The 16,636-nt window shown below is 43.7% G+C and overlaps 3 protein-coding genes across 5 annotated transcripts; 2 read left to right on the top strand and 1 right to left on the bottom strand.

Moving 5' to 3' along the window:
• The first annotated feature begins 514 nt into the window (after window positions 1–514).
• pfkla (phosphofructokinase, liver a) lies at window positions 515–8,352 on the top strand. The gene is made up of 22 exons (XM_037488511.2): window positions 515–774; window positions 1,782–1,855; window positions 1,984–2,061; window positions 2,791–2,980; window positions 3,333–3,498; window positions 3,716–3,760; window positions 3,837–3,945; window positions 4,087–4,182; window positions 4,281–4,373; window positions 4,511–4,636; window positions 4,730–4,794; window positions 4,975–5,038; window positions 5,138–5,284; window positions 5,380–5,450; window positions 5,794–5,881; window positions 5,975–6,127; window positions 6,427–6,591; window positions 6,682–6,743; window positions 6,873–6,984; window positions 7,115–7,214; window positions 7,307–7,412; window positions 7,508–8,352. The coding sequence occupies exons 1-22, from the start codon at window positions 690–692 to the stop codon at window positions 7,653–7,655; spliced, it is 2,343 nt and encodes a 780-aa protein (XP_037344408.2). The 5' UTR covers window positions 515–689; the 3' UTR covers window positions 7,656–8,352.
• A 75-nt stretch (window positions 8,353–8,427) lies between these two features.
• LOC119228674 (uncharacterized) lies at window positions 8,428–12,467 on the bottom strand. Its single transcript, XM_037488513.2, has 14 exons — window positions 11,873–12,467; window positions 11,479–11,535; window positions 11,193–11,319; window positions 10,998–11,087; window positions 10,723–10,910; window positions 10,588–10,630; window positions 10,400–10,511; window positions 9,719–9,845; window positions 9,554–9,627; window positions 9,231–9,367; window positions 9,031–9,157; window positions 8,907–8,948; window positions 8,791–8,818; window positions 8,428–8,705 (listed from the first exon to the last, which is right to left on the bottom strand). The coding sequence occupies exons 1-14, from the start codon at window positions 11,922–11,924 to the stop codon at window positions 8,578–8,580; spliced, it is 1,332 nt and encodes a 443-aa protein (XP_037344410.2). The 5' UTR covers window positions 11,925–12,467; the 3' UTR covers window positions 8,428–8,577.
• Window positions 12,468–12,597: 130 nt separating this feature from the next.
• Window positions 12,598–16,579, top strand: tmem169b (transmembrane protein 169b). 3 transcript variants are annotated; one of them, XM_037488515.2, is made up of 3 exons: window positions 12,598–12,742; window positions 13,360–13,762; window positions 13,854–16,578. In XM_037488515.2, exons 2-3 carry the CDS (start codon window positions 13,498–13,500, stop codon window positions 14,486–14,488), a joined length of 900 nt encoding a protein of 299 aa, XP_037344412.2. In that variant the 5' UTR covers window positions 12,598–12,742; window positions 13,360–13,497; the 3' UTR covers window positions 14,489–16,578. The 3 variants fall into 3 exon arrangements, with proteins under 3 accessions (XP_037344412.2, XP_062421121.1, XP_062421122.1); XM_062565137.1 differs by having other exon boundaries at window positions 12,603–12,742; window positions 13,497–13,762; window positions 13,854–16,579; XM_062565138.1 differs by lacking the exon at window positions 12,598–12,742 and having other exon boundaries at window positions 13,414–13,762; window positions 13,854–16,579.
• The last annotated feature ends 57 nt before the right edge of the window (window positions 16,580–16,636 follow it).

The following is a 16,636-nucleotide window of genomic DNA, read 5'->3' as shown; positions in this document are numbered from 1 at the left end:
GTCCACCTCTTCTGTTCTGATTTATTGATTCATTAATCAATAGTTTATTCTTGCCTGTTTCACTTATGTCCACACTACATAGTACTACGGCAACATACGATTTTGTAACAAAAATGCTCAAATCTAAAGAATACCTTAATTCCCATAAAAATGCTTAGGACGTGATGGGTAGTCATGAAAATGGTATAGTTTTTAAAGCCAGGAAGAATGTTTTTTAAGCATTACAATTAATTTTGTATTTTTCTAGTCGATCGTTCACTAAACTGAAAATAATAAAAAATTGAAAACCGTGAGCAAATCGCACACTTTATTATCATAAATGTAGGTTTTCAGGGCAAATTTTTGACGTGGTAATAAAACCCGGGTGGTGTGGTTCGTGTGGTACGTGCTGTTTTTGCACTCGTCGAGGAGGCGGGGTTAATGACGTGACGCCCGGTGAAGCTGTAACGTAGGTCCGCCGCGAGGTGCTGAGCAGTAAAACAAGCGCTCACTTCACCTGGGCGGAGCCAGCTCGTAGTAACTGCTGTTCTGTCGTTCACTCAATTGTCCCTTTGCCTACAACTGACAAGGAAGCGACTCCCGAAGCAACGCCTTGTATATCAAACGAACCGCTTCATTTAACCTGACGGCGGGCTCGTTTGTTTTAGTTTCCACGCAGGTTTCGTGTCGTGAACTTCGGTGGGGTCAAGATGTGCTCGATGGACTTGGAGAAGCTGAAGATGACGGGAGCAGGTCGAGCCATGGCAGTGCTGACCAGCGGTGGAGATGCACAAGGTGACTTTTAACTCGGCCAAATTTACATGAAATTGCATTCTGTAGCCTTTAAATACATTTCAATATTATAAGAACTTCATTGGATGAATGTCAACAAAGGCATTAAATAATAGCATTTTTTCTTATGGAGAGAAAACGATTTAATCAATACCAACAGTAGGAATATGCTCACGGGTCAAAGGTCGTGGGTGGGTTGAATCTTTTAGTGACCTCGTATCTAAACTGACCACATCCCATCGGCCGCGGGGGAAAGGCGTCATGGCGTCTTGGAGAGTCGACAGGACTTCGAGGCCTTGCACCCTCGGGTGTTTGAGGAGCTCTCTTGCAGACATTTTGAGCCTCCTTTTTAAACACATTCTGCAAGTATGCATCTCTGCAGGCTCCTGAAAGGGTAAACAAGGAGGAGCTGTTCTGCAAAGGAAAGCACATTAAAACACATGAGATCCGAGGAACATTAAAAACAATATTTGTTCATACATGTTTTACTGTTATGACAAATCCGAGGTAGATTAAAATCAGGGAGTAAAATACAAACATCTGCTGTAGAGTCTTACAGAATCCTTCAGAGAATAAACAGCGACTTCCTGTTCCAGTCCTATGTGTTTGTAAATATGTATTCATGTGGAAATGTGTATGTATCTGCTCCCCATGCTATCTTTTATCTGTTTTATGTCTGTTGTGTTGCATAAATAAGCTAATTGGGCATTATTATTATTATCGGTTAAACCTTTTGTTACACAATATGATATATATTAGTGGACATTGGAGCATTAAACACTGCGCTTTATCACCCTTTTGACCACGTATCCATTTATTATTGTACTTCCACTGCCAACAATAATAACTCTTGTAGTGGACTCTGATTGCTGTCACCAGAGAGCAGATTGCACCTTTGCACCTTTTCCTGTGTTTGATTTTGTCGTGCAGGGTCATTGTGTAACAGCTTGTGTGTAATGATACTCCTAGGCAAATATTATAATCTTTTTATGTAACTTTCCTCGCTTCAGGGATGAATGCTGCTGTTCGAGCTGTAACAAGAATGGGCATCTATGTTGGGGCCAAGGTCTACCTTATACATGAGGTAAACCATTTCTATTGATTGGACACTATAAAGCATTGAGTCATTGTCTTAGGACCTCATTCCTATTTGACCATTCAGCATTGGACATTTTTCAAATAACATATCTGAGAATAAAATGACTTTTTCAGGGCTACCAGGGAATGGTTGACGGGGGAGACAACATCAAACTGGCAAACTGGCAAAGTGTGACCAACATCATCCAGCTGGTAGGTCCAATATTACTCTTGTAGCTGTAGTACATTTTGACTTGGGAGTTACAAATAATGTCAACATTGTCATTGTTCTATTCAAGCGTTGCTATAATCAGAACCATTAATCATCTCATCATTTGAAACTGTGCTTTTCTTTTCTTTGACAAAGGCCCATTGTGTCTTTTTTTAAATTTCTGGTTTTTAATACCTCCTTACTTTAACACCTTTCTGTCTTCTTTTTATGGTTTTATTATTTCCTCCATCTCATCTCTTCTCTCCCCCCGCCTGTCTGATAGGGGTTTATTACCTGGTAAGGGGCTTTGCTGCACGTTTGAGCCTTGTCAGCTGTAGACTCATCGTTGCAATGCAATCCCACTTTTCTTTTTGCATTTGTCAACAAGGGAGCAAATGTGTCGCTTTTCTAAAGCGAATCTCTTGTTCCCCACCCACATGCTGGGACCCCCTGCTGTATAAGGAATGGATGGCAGTTCCCATTAATCAAAGCAAAACTATATTTTGTCTGACTGCTTGCGAACTGGCTCTCCGTTTCCTGCTTGAAATTGATTTAATCTGAATCTTCCATCTCAGATCATTCATATTACTAACAATACCAATAAGAGGCACAGCACAAGTGTATATATATATAAATATATTCTGTCACTTAGTATGATATTGTTTAGTGACGGATTCCAATGTTGTGGCTTTATTGGGTTTGTCACTTGTTACGTGACGTCTCTGCTGCAGGGGGGGACTGTGATTGGCAGCGCTCGATGCAAGGCCTTCACAACTCGGGAGGGAAGGATTGCTGCCGCCTTTAACCTGGTGAAGAAAGGCATTACCAACCTGTGTGTGTGTGGTGGAGACGGCAGCCTCACCGGAGCCAACATCTTCCGCAATGAATGGAGCAGTCTGCTGGATGAACTTTTAAGGAAAGGTAATGGCCTGCAACCAGACAAGTGGCAACCTGCCACCTAGAAAGGATGCAAGTTAAAGTCATTGGTCTCGCTTCTCAGGCCCGCAGGCTGCTGCCTGGTTCAACAGCGCTGGGTTATAAAAATGAAGCTTAGACCGTTTAAAAAAGGTCAGATGCTTTGTATAAACATGCAGAAATGTTGATAACGCTCCAAATCAGTCGCGGCATTATCTGTGTTAATTATGTAATTATTAGATTAGCTAATTGCTTAATTGCCATTAACTAATACGTGGTGCATTTTGCGGTAAGAAGATCATTGTTTGCTTTTGTGCATAAATAGTAAGCTACTAGACTGATGTGTATACTACTTCAGGAAGGATCACGGACACTATGGCCACGCAGCATGCCCACCTGAACATCGTGGGGCTTGTGGGCTCCATCGACAATGACTTCTGTGGTACTGACATGACCATCGGCGCTGACTCGGCACTGCACCGCATCATGGAGATAATTGACGCTATCATGACCACAGCACAAAGGTCAGCGACGGCTAGCTATATATATCCAGTATATATATATTTAGTCCTGCATTCTTTATTGGGGAAGGTTTTGTTCAACACGCCCATGTTGGGCTTGATGATCGTGCCTTGACTTGCTCCCCTTGGATCGGGCATGTGTTAATACAATAGTCCAGTTCTGTGTTCTATGGTTTTAACGCTCACATACTTTAATCCGATCGCTGTGCTCCTTCCACAGCCACCAGCGCACCTTTGTTCTGGAGGTCATGGGGCGACACTGCGGGTGAGTAACACTTAAACACACTTTGCATTCCTTTCAGACACTGTCACTGAATACAACCAATACCCTGTTGCTACAGATATCTGGCCTTGGTGTCAGCACTGGCATCTGGAGCGGACTGGCTCCTCATTCCAGAGGCTCCTCCTCAAGAGGGCTGGGAGGACCGGATGTGCCGCCGTCTGGAGGGAGTAAGGCTTTACAGTCTGTTTGCCAGATACGGTGCAAGAAAGACATGCTTTGATCTGGAAACATAAAAAACAAAAAGTTTAATATACACCACTTGGAAGCAAGGCTGTGCTAACTAATTGAATGGTATCTGTTTATCCCAGAGCCGCACAAAGGGGTCAAGACTCAACATCATAATCCTCGCCGAGGGAGCCATCGACATAAACGGGAAGCCCATCACCTCCACCTACGTAAAAGATGTAGGTTTAAAGATGTGTGTGCTGCTTCTGAGTGATGGGTGTCTATTCTGCGATGCTGAAATAGAATTCAAATGTTCAACGGGGCGTGTGTTTTGAAGCTGGTGGGGAAGAGACTGGGTTACGACACCAGAGTGACTGTCCTCGGCCATGTTCAGCGAGGAGGAACTCCCTCGGCATTTGACCGAATACTGGTGAGCTGGATAACATTTTTTTGTATAGTGTAATTAATATCACTTATTGCAAAATGCATATCTAAGCCACCTCATTGGGCGCTTATTACTGATGCGTAGGAAGCGATTCCTTTCATGCATGTAAACGCTGTTTTCAGAGCTGTAAGTTGGGGGTGGAGGCGGTGATCGCCCTGATGGAGGCCTCTCCTGACACTCCGCCGTGCGCCATCGGCCTGTCTGGTAACCACGCCGTCCGCCTGCCTCTAATGGAGTGTGTGGAGATGGTGGGTCGCTCTCCTCCACTCTGTGATTTAATGGACATGTTTGGAACCAGTGGGAGGTTTTCTGTAATGTTGGGACTGTGCCGTCGTTTGCAGACTAAATTGGTGCAGACTGCCATGAACGAGAAGAGGTTCGAAGAGGCCATCAAACTGCGCGGAGGGTGAGAACTGAAGTTTTTCTTTATCAGTGAAATTAAATGTAAAAACTGCCTCAATGTATGTCAACTTTATCCGTAAATGGATTATTAATTGAATCATGCACACCATTGATCATATCTTTTTTTTTTCTTTATCTGCGAACAATAAACAATTCCAAGCTAAAGATATAGATTTTCTTGCAGGAGTTTTGAAAACAACTGGAAAATCTACAAACTTCTGGCCTTCCCGAAACCCGTCCAGTCTGAAGTAATCTGTCTCTCTCACACACACACACACACACACACACACACATCATCAATGTTTATAAAAAATGTGTTCATCAATATCGCACTGGTGTTCTCTCAGACCAACTTCTCCCTGGCTGTGCTGAACGTGGGCGCGCCGGCGGCCGGGATGAACGCCGCGGTGAGGTCCGCGGTGAGGTTGGCGCTGGCTCACGGACAGAAGGTCTACGCCGTGCACGACGGCTTTCAAGGACTCGCCAATGGAGATGTGAGTGCTTTTCCACCTCTGCGTCTGTGTACGACTCGGCGGTAGATCTCGGGCTGAGAGGGAACTGTTGGGGACTGACCCGTGTCTGTCCGCAGCTTGTGGAGATGAACTGGCACAGTGTGGCCGGCTGGACGGGCCAAGGCGGCTCGCTGCTGGGGACTAAACGGTGAGGAGACGCTTTGGTGATACAGACATGATACACATTCAACAAAAGGCCAAAACCAATGCAGGAGTTAGTCATTTTTTTATCAATTGTCTTTGTAACATTCAACTGTTATGTTTTCCTGTCGTGTCCCTGGTTGTAATGGTCGTTTTAAAAAGCTATTAGCAAGTCTGCATTAAATCTAAATAGAGTTATACATGAATGGGATCAAGTGCCCTAAACTGATAGTACAATTAATTGGGGTAACAGGAGAATTTAAACATTGTATTACAGGCTGTGTGATGCGTTCTGGGAATAGAAAAATTAAACAGTTTCTCAAAGTTTTTTTTTTTTCTTCATGTTTCAGAACTCTTCCAGAAAAAAACATGGTGGAGATTGTGGAAACCATCACCAAGTTCAACATCTCCGCTCTGCTTGTAATCGGAGGGTTTGAGGTAGAAGACACAACCAGAATGTACTTGTATAATACATTTCAGTGCCAATGTTACATGAAAGAAGGCTTTCTCATCTCCCGTTGTCTTTCAAAGGGCTACGTAGGTGTGCTGCAGCTGTTTGAAGCCCGGAGTCACTATAATGAGCTCTGCATCCCCATGTGTGTAATCCCCGCCACCGTCAGCAACAACGTCCCCGGAACCGACTTCAGCCTGGGAGCAGACACGGCTGTCAATGCGGCCATGGAGGTAAAGACCAGCGGATGGCAAATTAAAAGTGTGACTTTGATGTTTCAGGACTAACGGAAACCAAGCCAGACACGTAAATGTGAGCCGTCCACTTTGAACTTTTTAAACTTTGAGTAGAAGACGGTTTGGCTGATGTCTTTAGTTCACCCCTGTACCTCTATAATAAACACCACAGCTGGATGAAGCCCATAAACAACACGCTATACGTGTGCAATACGAGCTCCGTAGGTGAGGGGCTGGTTAGGAGTAAGTTGCCTTTCGACTCTGCATTCACGCCGCCCTTTTGGTTTCTTCCTCAGAGTTGCGACAAGATCAAGCAGTCTGCCTCCGGGACCAAGAGACGAGTGTTTGTGGTGGAGACTATGGGCGGCTTCTGTGGGTATCTGGCAACCTGCACGGGCATAGCTGTGGGCGCTGACGCGGCCTACATCTACGAGGAACCCATCAACATCCACGACCTGAAGGTAAGACCGAAAGGATCTCACTCGGCCGTTGTGTGTTTTCTTCTTTGTGTAACGTGTTCACAGCGCTCCGTCTCTTTTTATCATATAAAGACCAACGTGGATCATTTGACTGAAAAGATGAAGCAGGACATCCAGCGGGGTCTCGTGCTGAGGTGAGGAGCCATATTCTGAAAACCATGTCATTTGAAAGGACATATTGTATAATATCATCGATGGACGATGTTGCCCTTTTCGATATTTGAAGCATTGTCGGATGTTGATTATTTTCTCTGTCATGACAGGAATGAAAAATGCCATGAAAACTACACCACAGACTTCATCCACAGGCTGTACTCCTCGGAGGGGAAAGGCATCTTTGACTGCAGAGTCAATGTGCTCGGGCACCTTCAGCAGGTACACAGACACCTGTGGTTAAACACACCTTAGCAACTAGCGCGTGTTTTCAATTAGTTGCGACCCGAGTGTACCTTGAAGACACAGAATCTTATATGTCCATAAACTGCTTGTGTGTTCTGCACTCCAGGGAGGGGCCCCTTCTCCCTTTGATAGAAATTTCGGCACCAAGTTGGGTGTGAGGGCCATCCAGTGGATTTCAGAGAAACTGAGCGAAAACTTCCATCATGGTAGTTTCATTAAGTCAAACTACGTATATACGTTGCTCGAACACCCAAAATGATGTCACATGAATGTATCGATTACATCATTTTTTCACCAGGGCGCGTGTTTGCCAACTCACCGGAGACGGCGTGTGTGCTCGGCCTCAACAGGAAGGTCATCTCCTTCAGCCCCGTCACCGAACTGAAGGCCGCAACTGATTTTGAGTAAGCAACGTTTTTTTGCCATATGATTAGACTGCATTATTGCATTATATGCATCATAAGTCTAAATAAAATCTGAATTTTTAATTTTTTTTTAGGCACCGGGTGCCGCTAGTGCATTGGTGGATTAATCTTCGGCCGTTGCTAAAGATGCTGGCCAAGTACCAAACCAGCTTCTGTGAATATGTGCCTGGAGAGATTGAACATGTGACTCGGCGCTCCATCAGCATTGACCACGGGTTCTAGGTTCTCTGAAGCAGCGGGATCCTCACAGACTTCATACTTCAAGTGTTTTTTTTAACCCACTGCAATACGTGTTAACTGGACTGAAGAGTTTAAAAGACAGTCAGCTGTCAGCATTCTAGTCACTCTGAAAGTGTACTTTAAGTATTAATCTATCCAAAGAGGATCAGGTTTTTCCATTACTGCTATTGCAATGAAGCCTCTGAAGCCAAATCAATGCAATAAAAAGACACTCAGGTGTGCCACCAAGCCAAAACTCCTATGATTTACTACTGAATGTATTATATTAAAGCAGATGTCTGTGGTGTGTTATGGAATATTATATGAACACGATGGAACCTTAAGTAAAATATGTGTGTTATAATCCATGTTACCCTGCTGAAATGGAAAGCTACTAAATATTTTTAGAGCATCTCTATCATCAAATTTAAGTGTTGTAATGTGTGTGGTTTGAGATTGTGAAAATCACATTCAAATTGCATGGTGTCGGCATATAACTTTGACTCATGGGACCATTGAGATGGTAATTTCATTTAATTATACACTGTGTATGAAACACTGCTCGTTAATTAAGAACAAAACGAAAATGGATACACAGTGTAATAAACTGTCCTTCGAACAGATATCTGTTAAGGGATCTGAATGCATGTGTATTGTTTTGATAATGCTTTATCTCTTATTAAATGTCATTTAACAGTAACACCGGTCGTAGTATAATCTTTGAAATGTGTAAAGAGCTATGGAAAGAATATATTAACCTTAACGCACGGCAGAATTCCATTAAACAGAATAAAGCTTAAAACCTGACATGAAACCTTACCGAGGAAATGTGTCGTCAACGACTGAGAATGTCGCAGAAGAAAATCAGCAACTAACTGCTTTAAAAACACTTAATTCAGCATTTCAGACATTTGTCATGCATTCCTCAGAAGTTGAATGAAAATGGAAAATCCTCCCTGGTGTTCTCTTTGTCGGTTGTCCGAGGGTTCGGGGATTGAAAAGGAAACTTGAAGGCTTCACTTTGCTCTGGTTGTCCAAACAGGAACTCTGGGCCTATAAATGGATATACAGTAAGTACCTGTAGCTCTGAGGGGGTAATGCACATCACAACAGGACAGGGCTTTCACTTGATACATACAGGTCGAAGACTTTGGTTCTGAAGTTTTCTGAAAAGATCGAGACACACAGTAGTTTGGTATTTTGTTCAAGTAGCACTGTACGAAAGAAAAAGGGTTTACAATACAAAGGCGGTACCTTCTCGTTGAAAAAGGGGCAGGTAAAAGCGAAAGGGGACTCCTGCAAAGCAACTTCGAGGTCATTCCAAAACTGAGAAACAAATGTATGTCAAACAACTTTTTTCCTTTGGTTCACTGCTCACCTCCTCCAGAGAAGAGCCGGCGTCAAAACCGAACCCAGAGAAGGCCGGCGTGCTGGGATCGGAGTTCACAGAGAACAGGAAAGGTGGAGATTTGGCATCAGAGGTGCCTTGACGTGGGGGGCTGAAGCTGAAAAGGGACCAATAACACAGTTCTCACCGGGTGTCTTGACAGGCATCCTGCCAGTCTGATAAAGCCTTACGCAAATGGGAAGGTTGGGGACGAAGGAACAGCAGCGAGTCCCTCGTTGTCATCTTCGCTCTGTGCCTGCTCCTCGTCGGTGGCTACTTCCGGCGCCTCGACCTCCACTTCCTGCTGCGCGGCTGACGCAGCGGATTGCTGCAGAAAACGTGGCACTTGCATCATGGAGCATATTTAAATTTAAATATGTGAAACAACAGATTTCCAGTTACACCCGACCATGTAATCAGTTTGTCCCATCAGCGGTCATACTTTGGTAGAGAACTGTTTACTCCATGAAGTTGGGACACTATTAGAGACAGTCTATGTATAGTGAGACAATACCAAGACGTGGTCGTCTTGTCTAGATTCCTCCCCATCCTGCTCCTTGGTGTGCATCTCATCTGGCTGTCTTTGCTCTGGAGAAATAATGGTTGATGGGTTTAAAATGGACATAGACACCCAAACTCGACAATCGCTGTGTCACGTGGTGGACTTTCCTCCACTTACCGTCCAGCGGCTGACATGACCACAGCTCGTTGTCAGCTGAGGACGGGCGGCAGGCGGAAGAATACTGTACCTTGTTTTCCTCGCAAGCTTCTTCAGTATTTGCTTCTACACAAGTTGCATCACCCTTCTGAAATGTCAATTAAAGGTCAAACACTTCTTAATGACCCATGGTTTATGAAAAGGGTTTGCCTAGATTTAGAAGAGCTGAGGTGGACGTTGTTATGGATGCACCATGTGATTGTTTGGAATACCTGCAAAAAGGGTTTTCTTGTGAGTCCACTTATAAAAAATGTTGACTGAGCTGTTTGTGTTTGCTGTGGTTTGTGTCGAGGGGAAAAAAGGCTTTGGAGAAATGCATTCATGACAACAGATGTTAGATCAAGCCGTCTGAAGTTGTTGAGGCAGGAGATTGTATTCAATTGTGGCACAAGGATTACGCTCGAGTCCTTGAACCATGGCGGTACCGCACGTTGACACACGGAAGTGTTGAAAATGAACAATGACCCCCCTGGTTTTACTGTGGTGAATACAGCAAGACCGATCTACTTTCATAGGGAGGGGTGTGAGCTAATTATTGTGAGACATGTCATGGAGGTCACTGTCAATGTCAGGCCATTTCATAATGGCAAGCACTTGCAAGCTTTACAAATCCGTTGACCCCTTTTCAATATGTATGAGTACCTTTGCCTGGTTAAGATGAAGAGAAGAGATGTCTATTGATGAATTACTTTCCTCCTCTGTCTGGGTATCCAGTTGTTTCTCTGGTTCTGCTCTGGGCGGCTGATCAGGGACACTAGGCAGAGACGTGAATTAAGATCGGTTTAATGTGTCAATATTCTTTGACGTTTACGAAGTCGGCTTGGCAATACCTGGCAGGTGGTTTCTCAGGGAGAAAAGAATTGACGGCTGGACCTGGTCAAGGAGAAATTTATTTTACTGCATCATGAATGGTAAATATTTCCGCTCTACCAGAGAAAAGTCTGAGGATATAAAAAACGTGTTACCAGTGAGTTGATCCAGCTCCTTCTGTTTCATTGCAATTTGATCATCACAACCCCTGATCCTAGACTCAATCTCCTCTTTTTCAGCCTGCAGCGTGAGGAGCTTTTGAGCTAAAGGATTTTTGCAATAATATTCCTTATGCGACTGGAAAGTCTTCCTGCAGCTCGCCATTCTCTCTTCATGGACCTCTCTTGTTGAAAAACGTTGTCAGCTTCGTTAACTATTTAACACAAAACAATATCAAATGCAATCCAGCACCACAGGTGAGTGAACTTACAGGTCACGGTTGTAGCTTGCGTTTCTGCTCTCCAGGTCTGCTTTCAGTGTTTGCTCATACTGAAGCAGCAGAGCGTTTGTCGCCTTCATGCTGAAGGTGCATGGATGAAAAGCAGCAATATACAAATATATCAGTCCCTCTCTGCACTGCCTGTGTTACGTCATATGCCAAATGTGTTGTGTGTAGTCGTCATACCTTTTAGCATTGGCTTTGTTATGTGTCACAGTGCTCTGCTTCGCCCTGATTTCCTCCTCCAGTTTTTGGATATTTCTCTGCATCGCGTCAATGGATGACCTTCTCTCAGCAGTGTCAACTCTGCAAACTGTGGACAGAAATGTAAAGGTCCTTGATGGACACCACTTCACAAGATAAGTGACATCAGAGCAATTACCAGTTAGCCTTCTGTAGGTACAAATGTCTGATCTGGTGTAGCCCGTTAGTTTACATTAGTTAGGGTGATGAGAATGACAGGTGACGTTACCTTTAATCTGTTGGTTGATTTCATTCTTCTTTTGGGAGAGCTCCCTCGTCTGGAGAGCTACGGAACACACACAACACAGTCATCTTGTTTAAAAGAACAAACATCCAACGTCAGTTATGCCATTTTTATTAGTAGTAGTAGTACACACATAGCGAATATCTCCTCACCTTAGTTATCTAAGGTTAACTACCGTGTAACGTTATCTACCGTTAACTAACGGTAGTTAGTTTACTACCGTTAACTAACGGTAGATAACGGCTAGCTATCCGTTAGCCAAGTAGCTAATGTTAGCCAAGGGTAACCGGCGGTAAAACGTTACATGGCGGGTGAAGCAAACATCAACGGACGACAAACTAAAGTGTAAAAGTACCAAAGATTCAATAGCGCAACTCACCAAACTGAAAAAGCAGTTTGTCGATGTGATTAAGTGAAAATTGTTCGTTCATTTTGACACCGGCTTAAACAACCCTGAAGAGCGACAAGAGCTGACAGCGGGTCAGACCACCAGAAACCAGCCGAACCCGTCGCGGAGCCTCATCACATAATTAGGCAATCAACCTAATATCGAATAGAAATTATTAAAATCATTTATCATTTTTTTCCCCCATTTTTTTTTGTTTACAGTAATTTAAAAACGTTTTAAAGCAGCCTAACAAAATTAGTCCAATCCGGCAGAAACCTTCCCACTTTACAAATACAGCTGGGAAGCTATAATGTGTTGTATCTTTTAATAATAATATAATGCACAGGTAAATACAAAAGTATTAACGGCAACGTTGCTCCAAAACGTTGCCCTTACAGATTGGCCCTTTTCAAAGTGACATATTTTGCCAGCAGAGGTACAACAACCAATTACCGGTTTTATGTTTTGGTGTGTAGTTTCATCGGTGAATGCATTATATTTTACAAACCCATCTTTAAAAATATTTCATATGTAGATAAATGTGTATGTACTAATTGGATTGCTGATAGGAGCCTCTATATTGGTGTTTCCCCACATCGTTTCCGCTGGGGACAGATGTGCACCCGCTCATCTTATAATTCTACGTGACGTCAGGAAAATGACGCTTTGCGATTGGTGTGACTGTCGTTGGAGGGGCGGGGTTAGTGCTCTTCTGGAAATCCTTGTCGGTGGCGCATCTGTAGCGGCATTGGAAACACAGCGCTGTGATGTGTGGGCTCCTGCATTGTGCCGCACAAATGCACTGATTCATCCGCACCCGTTTCAGTTTAACTGCCCGTTACTCGTCCAAAACCACCGAAGGTAAGAAGACAGCTCAATTTCAGCGCTATTTGGAGGGCATGTTTCTCGCGTCTGCAGACAAAAGAGCGGACGTGGGTGGGATTTAAATGGGAGGGGATCAGCTGTGTGAAGAATGGGTTGCATTGTAGATGTCAGGCCCTCCTATTAAATGATGCGTTATTTTTGGAAATCTGTATTCTACGTCAATGAATTGTGTAGGTTTCTTCGGTATGTCGGTGGGGGCGGTGGGGTTAACAGACTGGAATGCCTGAGAGTATAATGCCCATCGGTGCGCTGTCATGCAAAAGAAAGAGAGGGATAAGAGAGATAAGCCCCCTTTTTTCGATGATGATCAATCACGCTTTGTTTGTTATCTATCTAGAGCGATTTAGTCTCTGTCGGATTGGATACTCCCATGATCTCTTAGATGAAAGATTATGTGATATTTAGTTGATTTCTTTTTTTTTAATATGTCCTCATCACGCAAGAAGTGACTGTGCAGAATCTAGGCCAGGATCCCTGTGCAGAGTGCATTATTGTGCCTGTAGAAAAGCATCACCGCTATATATAACGCCTCTCTCACTCTCTCAATTGGTGTATGTGTGTGTGTGTGTGTGCTTTTGTTTCTTTGCTGTCAGCTGGAAATCTCCCTTAGATCCAACACTTACACATAATGAGTGGACATCGGCTGTGCTGCTCCGGACTTCACTATTAGTCTCCACATAAGCCATCAAAAAGTATCCTATAAAAGAGTGTTCTGTGGATCCGGGGACAGCATGGTACAGGTGGAGGAGTCTCAAACCGAGGGAGAGGGCAGCCCCCAGACGATCTCCGAGGTATCGGGGAACCACGTGGACGATGGAGAAACAGGGCCTTCCGTCAGGAGGAAGAGGAGGAAGAAGAAAGACCCGCGTCCGGAGTCCATTATTGTTTACCGCTCTGAAATGGAGAGGGCGCCCGGAGAGGACCAAGACGTTGAGGAGGGAGCAGAGAGAAGCTCGGAGGAGGGAGCGAAATTCCTCTGCACACCTACTGGCGAAGGTGAGAGGGAACCATTTCTTGCTTGCCTTCCTTTGCTTTTTCTAAATTTTGCCATTATGTCATTTCCTTAAGTTGTGTTACCTCTCCGCAGGAGGAGGATGGAGTCTTCCTCCAGACAGCCGCTACGTGACCCTGACAGGCACCATCACCCGGGGGAAGAAGAAGGGCCAGGTCGTCGACATCCACCTCACCTTGACGAAGAGGGAAATCCGGGACCTGGCCAAGTCGAAGGAACGTCTCGACGCAGAGTGCGAGGCCGGGGACGGCGGCAATCGCGCCTGCAGTTTCGGCGTGTGCCACGGGCCCCACGTTGTCCTGTGGAGCCTCTCCTGCGCCCCCATCATTTTCCTCCTCTCCTTCATCACTTCCTTCTACTACGGCACTCTGACCTGGTACAACGTCTTCCTGGTGTACAACGAGGAGCGGACGTTCTGGCACAAGATCACCGTATGCCCCTTCCTCATCATCTTCTACCCCATGCTCATCATGCCCGTGGCGCTGTCGCTGGCTCTGTACTCCGCCGTGGTGCAGGTGTCCTGGGCCTTCAGCGAGTGGTGGCAGGATGTGAGAGACCTGGAGAAGGGCTTCTGCGGCTGGGCCTGCGGGAAGCTGGGACTGGAGGACTGCTCCCCGTACAGCATAGTGGAGCTGCTCGACTCGGACACCGTCTCCGGCACCCTGGACAGCAAGGCCCCGAGTGAACTCGCCCAGACGTCCTCGGTCTGAACGGGGACTTACATGCCAGAGCGTTTTAGTCACGGCAAAGCACTTGAAATCTGTTTACTTTTCTGTAAATTAAAACTTACAAAACACTGCCTGAATTGTCCGGAAATGCTGAACTGTGTATTATTTTGTAAAAACACTATTGGGTTAGGATCATTCTAAATGATTCCCTTTAGCGTGGGAGTGGAATGTTGGATATTACATTTAGGTTGTCATATGGTAAGTATTGGTATTCTTCAATCACTGAATCCTACACATGATCTTGTAAAATACATGTAAGTTTAGATAAACTTGCGGTGGACATTCATTTGAGGCCTGGAGGTCAAACCAAGTTTCCCTTCATCTGTAAATATCTGTAACTAAGTGTGATCACTGCAGCTGTGCACTGAAATCAGAATTAAGATGCATTTCAAAGGCAAAGCTGTCTCCATCGTAATCACTCTGTCATGTGGTGGAGGAAGTGAGCCTGGATTAGTGACTAGAAAAAATTAGCAACTGACCCAGTGGATTTGTTTGTGAATATACAATATATGCACCTTACAATGGGCAGTTTTTTGTCAGCATGTAGTTTTAAGGATACGGATGGCATTACTTTATATTTTTCCAAATGAACAGCATCAACAATGTGCCTCATTGATGTGTTTTAATATGTACGGCTCAGTGGAATAAACTACGTCAAAGATTTTGATACACTGGAATAACATGCTGGAAACATTAATCCAGTGCTGATTTTTTATTGGATTTTGTTGAAAATAAGAAAAATATAGAATATTACCAGTCTTATCCTTTTATAATTGTGTTATTGAGGATGGTATTGTGCTTATATATGGCATATCCCCAAAAATGATCTGTATTTCATCAGGAAATACACCAGCATATGGGTACTTGTTTGTGTCTGGGCATCTAGGCTGATTTTAGTCATGACGCCATGTGTTTCTGCTGATGTCTTCTGTACTGCATCTGTATATGTGTGTGACAGAGTCCAAAAAGAGAACGAGGAAGTGGAATCAATAGGGGTTCACGGCAGGTTAAAACAGCCACAATTTGAAGCCATAGTCAAGGTGAAGCATTTCTTTGGTGAAGTAACATGTTTCATGTAATCTAAAGCTGCATTCACAGGGTTGTGATTTCAAAGTACTGGTTTTGTTCTCATTATTTATTTTCACACGTGAGCAAAATTAAGTTCACTGTAATTTTCTACCTGTGAGTTTCTGTTATATTTTCTACACAATCATGTTAGGACTAGTGATTTAATTTATATATTTCTAATATTTAAGTCTGGTTCAATTCCTGAAATTGTTCTAGCTAGCTGGTTTATACTCTGGAATTTTGAATTAAATGTATTGCAAACAGCCAACATGCACCTCTTTGAATGGAGCTGGTTTAAAAAGATCAGATTCAATATTCAATCATTTATATTCAGAACTAACTGGCTGAAGTAATTCAGTGTTTGTGGATTGAGTCTGTATTCCACATCACATGTTGTGAAACATGCAAATAAAAAAATACACAAATTGAATAATGTGTTATGTCATTACGTCAAAACTATGTGAACATGTTTTAATCTCTACTGGGGAAAACAAAACCAGCAGGTCAATGATTTTGGTGGGGCTCATTATGTCTAGGAAAAACATACGTCCCAGCATGGTCCAAACCAATGCAGATGGCTCTCTGGGGTTTGGGGGATGTGATTATTGGCACCCTGGTGTGACACTGTGAGGCTTACTGAAGAAAATCCATATGTCCTAAAACAGTATAGAGACAAAAGCACAGTAAGGGTTAATACTAATGTACAGACTTGCAGACCTGTTATACAGTCAGTTTTTGTTAAATCCATTTTGAAACAATTAAGGTTAAACACTAAACACAGACTGTGGGTCCCATTTGTTTGGCAGTGGAGGGTCTGGGTCGAGAGAATATTTTTGTATTATTAATGTATGCTTCCAAATAATGTTTCTTTAAATTATACATTAATTTCATAATGTATTTTGAATTACGCATTTATTTATTTGTCATAACCATTGACCTAATTATTTCACAATTTCTTGCTAGTGGGATGCACATTTGCTGAGACTCAACCCATTTTGCATTACAGCACATCCTGAATTTCACCGCGTGCACTGTGCCGTATGAAGCGCTGGGGGGCGTTTG

The sequence above is a fragment of the Pungitius pungitius genome, chromosome 10 (assembly GCF_949316345.1).
Source record: "Pungitius pungitius chromosome 10, fPunPun2.1, whole genome shotgun sequence".
In the NCBI taxonomy this organism is placed as follows: domain Eukaryota; kingdom Metazoa; phylum Chordata; class Actinopteri; order Perciformes; family Gasterosteidae; genus Pungitius; species Pungitius pungitius.
Note: the sequence above shows the minus strand (reverse complement) of the source record. Positions and strands in the feature narration are given on the sequence as shown.

Excerpts from the sequence above, each read along its gene's own strand:
- pfkla (XM_037488511.2), top strand. The coding sequence starts at position 690 with ATGTGCTCGATGGACTTGGAGAAGCTGAAGATGACGGGAGCAGGTCGA. Across the intron at positions 4,374-4,510 it reads CGGCATTTGACCGAATACTG|AGCTGTAAGTTGGGGGTGGA; the intron begins GTGAGCTGGATA and ends CGCTGTTTTCAG. Across the intron at positions 5,451-5,793 it reads TCGCTGCTGGGGACTAAACG|AACTCTTCCAGAAAAAAACA; the intron begins GTGAGGAGACGC and ends TTCATGTTTCAG.
- LOC119228674 (XM_037488513.2), bottom strand. The coding sequence starts at position 11,924 with ATGAACGAACAATTTTCACTTAATCACATCGACAAACTGCTTTTTCAG. Across the intron at positions 10,911-10,997 it reads GCAAGCTACAACCGTGACCT|AGAGGTCCATGAAGAGAGAA; the intron begins GTAAGTTCACTC and ends TTTTTCAACAAG. Across the intron at positions 8,706-8,790 it reads AGAACCAAAGTCTTCGACCT|GCCCAGAGTTCCTGTTTGGA; the intron begins GTATGTATCAAG and ends ATCCATTTATAG.
- tmem169b (XM_062565137.1), top strand. The coding sequence starts at position 13,498 with ATGGTACAGGTGGAGGAGTCTCAAACCGAGGGAGAGGGCAGCCCCCAG. Across the intron at positions 13,763-13,853 it reads CTGCACACCTACTGGCGAAG|GAGGAGGATGGAGTCTTCCT; the intron begins GTGAGAGGGAAC and ends ACCTCTCCGCAG.